We start from the raw sequence: 4251 nt of genomic DNA, 5'->3' as shown, positions 1-4251 counted from the left end.
GGTTCTGAAAACTCTGTGGAGCTGAAAGGTCACGAAGTTTGACAGCTGAGTGTCTGTCTCCACGTTTCGCCATTACCATCAGCACAAATTTGCCAATTTCAGCAAAATGTGCCAATTTATTGTTAAGCCATTCCTATGTGCTGCCGCCTTGGATAGTTATCCAAGGCTGCAGCACCTGCACAGCCAGCCTAATACACTCGGGTTAGATTCAAATTTGTTCATCGTTGTTTTGCCACCAAATGTATCGCCACCCCGAAGCCAAAGTGTATAATCAAGGGAGGGCTTTCTTATTGTTGTTGCTTTACTGTAGTAACAGTAAATTGACACACAGCGTTTGTCGGCTTTTGCTTGGGAGTTGTGCAATACCCAAGTTAATATCAGCACAAGTTTCGGGTAAATTGCACAAGATTGGCGCTCTGGAACGCACTTTTCTGATTGTAAAATCGATGTGTTGGCGCCGATATAAGTCCATGTATCCGCGATGCCTTCATGAGATGTTGCTAAAGTTGGCAATATTCGTCACAATCTGTAGTCCACTGTCTTCCAATAACCCAGGTGTGGTACGGAACACGTAGAAGAAGGAGTTGGAAGAGTGAAGTGCTATGAATTGGCAAAGTTATACTATCCAATTCTGCGAATGGAGCTAAGAAGTCAAAGCACCATGTGGGGAGAGTCGCTGGTAATCTTTGAAAGGTCCAATGCCAAGGTCGTCAACCTTGACATGCATCATACTACTGTAGCATAGATCTTTGGCCCAAGTGGCATTCGGAGCGCTCGACATCGGCCAACTTGAGGATTGCGGTGAGAAGCGGACAAGATCCTGACCATGCATTGGCTCCATCCTTTCGTCGCCAACACATTGTCACACCGTGGTCTGAATTTTTTCCTCCTGGTGCACTCTTGTTTCCGACGTTAGCCAATTGTTGGTGTGAGTTACACACTTGGTGTTTAATGTTGGGCCATTCTGGTTGTGTTTGTACGTGATTCCGAGGTTGCGGTACACTCGACCTAGTCATGGCCCTCGTTGCTGTGCAGCTCACACGAGCCATGGCAAGCGCGTGAAACTGATGTGGCTTATCCTGGACCGTCTTGGGCTGTAGCAGCCAACGATTCGTTCTGGCGCAACGCTTTTGGCGTCGATGACATTCGTTGCCCTTCATTCGGAATTCCCCCAATCAGTATTGCCGTAGCAGGTGAATGACACGATGACCTGGCGCAGTTTGCAGTTGGGACGATGGCACGGAGAGGTGCGAATGGCGCCGACGGCGACGGCTACGTCCGCCTGCACTCCCCGACGACGGTGGATCGTACGTCTAAAGATGCACCTGCAGAGACTCCGTGGCGTGATTTGCCCAACCCGATGGGGACGGCCAACTGGTTGAGCACATTCGTCATTTTTTGGATGGAATCGATCATGCGCCGCGGTGCAATCCAGACCCTGATGGAGGACGACGTGTGGAAGCTATGCCCTGAAGATACGTCTGCAGCACTCCACGAGCGCTTTGACCAGTTCTGGCAGCAAGAGAAGCTGCTGCCCAAGCCGAGTTTCGCCAAAGCCATGATGCGAACCATGCGTTCCCAATGGACGTTCAACGTTGCATTGTACGCGCTGTACGCGGCGCTCATGCTTGTCCAACCCACCATCATCAAATCACTTCTTCAGTTCCTCAAGACGGACGAGGACAAGGTTGCCGACACAGCGCTCGGAATCTCGTCCGGGTACGCCCTCGCGGCGGTGCTCACAATTCACTCGTTCTTTTCCGTTACGATCATCGACTTCGGCCAGTACGTGTCATCCAACTTAGGCGTGAATGCAAAATCGATTGTGATGGACTCGGTCTACCTCAAGTCGCTCAAGCTGTCTGGTTTCGCCAAGCGGAGCATGTCGTCGGGCGAGATCGTCACGATGTCGTCTGTCGACTCGGAACGCTTGTTCCAAGGGTTCCTACTTGGTCCTTGGGTTCTAGTGGCACCTGTGACTGTGCTGGCCATCTTTATCATGATCGGATTTGACCTGGGCGCGGTGGCCGGCGCAGTCGGGGGCGTCGTCATGGCTGTCCTGCTCTACACGGGGTACACTACGTCGACGGCGGTGGGAGCCGTGCGCCGCGAGATACTCACCGTGCAGTCAGAGCGCGTGAAACTCACCAACGAAATCCTCCAAGGCGTGCGTGTTGTCAAGTTGTATGCATGGGAAGACCCTCTGGAGGCCCGCATCGAGGCGATTCGAAACCAAGAGCTCCTCCTCCTCAAAAAGTACCAGTACGTGCGGGTCCTCAATACGGTCACGCTCTCCATCGCGCCAATTCTGTCGCTCGTGCTGTGTTTGGCCGTGTTTGTTGCGCAGGGCAACGAACTCAAGCCAGCTATCGCATTCACTGCTCTCGCCTACATGAACGTGGCTCGCTTACCATGCACAGTCTTCTCCAGTTCGATCATGTTCGCGTCCGAGGCATTCGCATCATGCGCTCGCGTGGGAAAGTTCCTCTTGGCTGACGAAATCGCAGACGTCCCCCAACTCTCAAACGGTCCGGCTGATTCGGCCGTGGTCGAGCTGACCAACGGCAATTTCAGCTGGAACGTCGATCCGTCGGCCACAGGAGACAACAAGTCCACGACACCATCGATGACCTTAAAGGACATCACGTTGACGCTTGTCCCGAAGACCCTGACCATCGTGGTCGGTCCCGTCGGCAGCGGTAAGTCCAGCCTCGTCAGCGCCATCTTGGGCGAAATCCACCAAGTCAGCGGCACCCGCACCGTCGCCGGACGCGTCGCGTACGCCAATCAAGAAGCGTGGATCCAGCACGCCACACTCCAAAACAACATCCTGTTCACCGCCGACATGCACGCCGACAAGTACGACCGAGTGCTGTCGGCATGCCAGCTCAAGCCGGACCTGGCCATGCTGCCGGACGGCGACCAGACCGAGATCGGCGAGCGAGGCATCAATTTGAGCGGCGGCCAGAAGGCCCGCGTGAGTCTGGCCCGAGCCATGTACCGGTCGGACGCCGCCGACCTCATCCTGCTGGACGACCCGTTGAGTGCGCTGGACGTCCACGTGGCCGGCGCGGTGTTCCGGGAGTGCGTGCAAGGGATGCTGCAGGACAAGACGGTCGTGCTGGTGTTGAACAGCCACTACCACTTCCTCCCCCTCGCGGATCGCGTGGTCGTGATGGAGGACGGCGCGATCGTTGGCGACGGCTCGTTCGACTCCATCAAGGACGCCTTTCCCCACTTGATCAGCTTCTCCGACGGGGCGCAGCATGACTCGACTGATACTGAGATCGCCACGATATCCGTACTAGCGGCCGCTTCCAAGGAAGAAAAGGCCAAAGACAGTGACGCCAAGGGTGACGGCGCTTTGGTCCAGAAGGAAGACCGCAAGATGGGCGGTGTGTCCTCAAGCTTGTACTTGACGTATCTGCGGTCGACGGGGTGGAACGGAGCGTTCGTGGCCGCAACCATCGTCGTCGCGTTCACGGTGTCTCAAACGGCGGTCGTCATGACGGACTGGTTCATGGGGTATTGGTCTAGCCACCCTGGCAGCAACGTGACGTCGGTCGTGCTCTACGTGGTGCTGGCCCTGGTGTCGATGGCGCTCGTGTGGGGTCGCAGTGTGTACGTCCTGTTTTTGAGTGTCCTGTGCTCCAAGGCCCTCCACGAGAAGCTCTTTCGAAAGGTCATACACGCCCCGGTCACCACCTTCTTCGACGTGACCCCCGTTGGCCGCATCCTGAATCGGTTCTCGAGCGACTTGGACCAAGTCGACAGCATCCTTCCGTTCTTCGGCGTGCTTTTCCTTCAGTTTGGCTTTCAAATCGCTGCCGTCGTCGTTGTCTGCGCCGCCACGTCCCCGTTCATCTTGATCGTGTACGTGCCGCTGGTGTATCTGTTCCATAAGGTGCAAGTGTACTTTTTGCTGACGTCGTCCGAGCTCAAGCGCCTCGAGAGCATCTCGCGAACGCCCGTGATCAACCTCATTTCGGAGACCATCAACGGCCTCTCGACCATTCGCGCGTTCGGCATGACGGGGGCCTTCGCGACCAAGAGCCGCGACATTCTCGACCACAACCAGAGCTACTTTATGATCTACCGCATTTCGTCGAGGTGGCTGCAGATGCGCCTCGACTGGCTCTCGGCCGCCATCCTCGCCGGCGTCTCCTTCATCACGGTGGCGTCCAGGACTACGATCGGACTTACTGCCGCTGGGCTCGCCCTCACCTACGCCGCCCAGATGTCGTCGTTCTT

General features: G+C 56.0%; 1 protein-coding gene across 1 annotated transcript in view; it reads left to right on the top strand.

Moving 5' to 3' along the window:
* Positions 1–1180: 1180 nt before the first annotated feature.
* The window catches only part of H310_12819 (hypothetical protein), a gene marked incomplete at its 3' end in the record, with an annotated part of 15555 nt that continues 12484 nt past the window's right edge, over positions 1181–4251 (top strand). The window contains exon 1 of the mRNA XM_008880023.1: positions 1181–4174. Within this exon, the coding sequence (XP_008878245.1) occupies positions 1235–4174 (2940 nt within the window). The 5' untranslated portion in view covers positions 1181–1234. The remainder of the gene's footprint in view (positions 4175–4251) is intronic.

Source organism: Aphanomyces invadans (genome assembly GCF_000520115.1).
Source record: "Aphanomyces invadans strain NJM9701 unplaced genomic scaffold supercont1.43, whole genome shotgun sequence".
In the NCBI taxonomy this organism is placed as follows: Eukaryota; Oomycota; class Saprolegniomycetes; order Saprolegniales; family Verrucalvaceae; genus Aphanomyces; species Aphanomyces invadans.
Note: the sequence above shows the minus strand (reverse complement) of the source record. Positions and strands in the feature narration are given on the sequence as shown.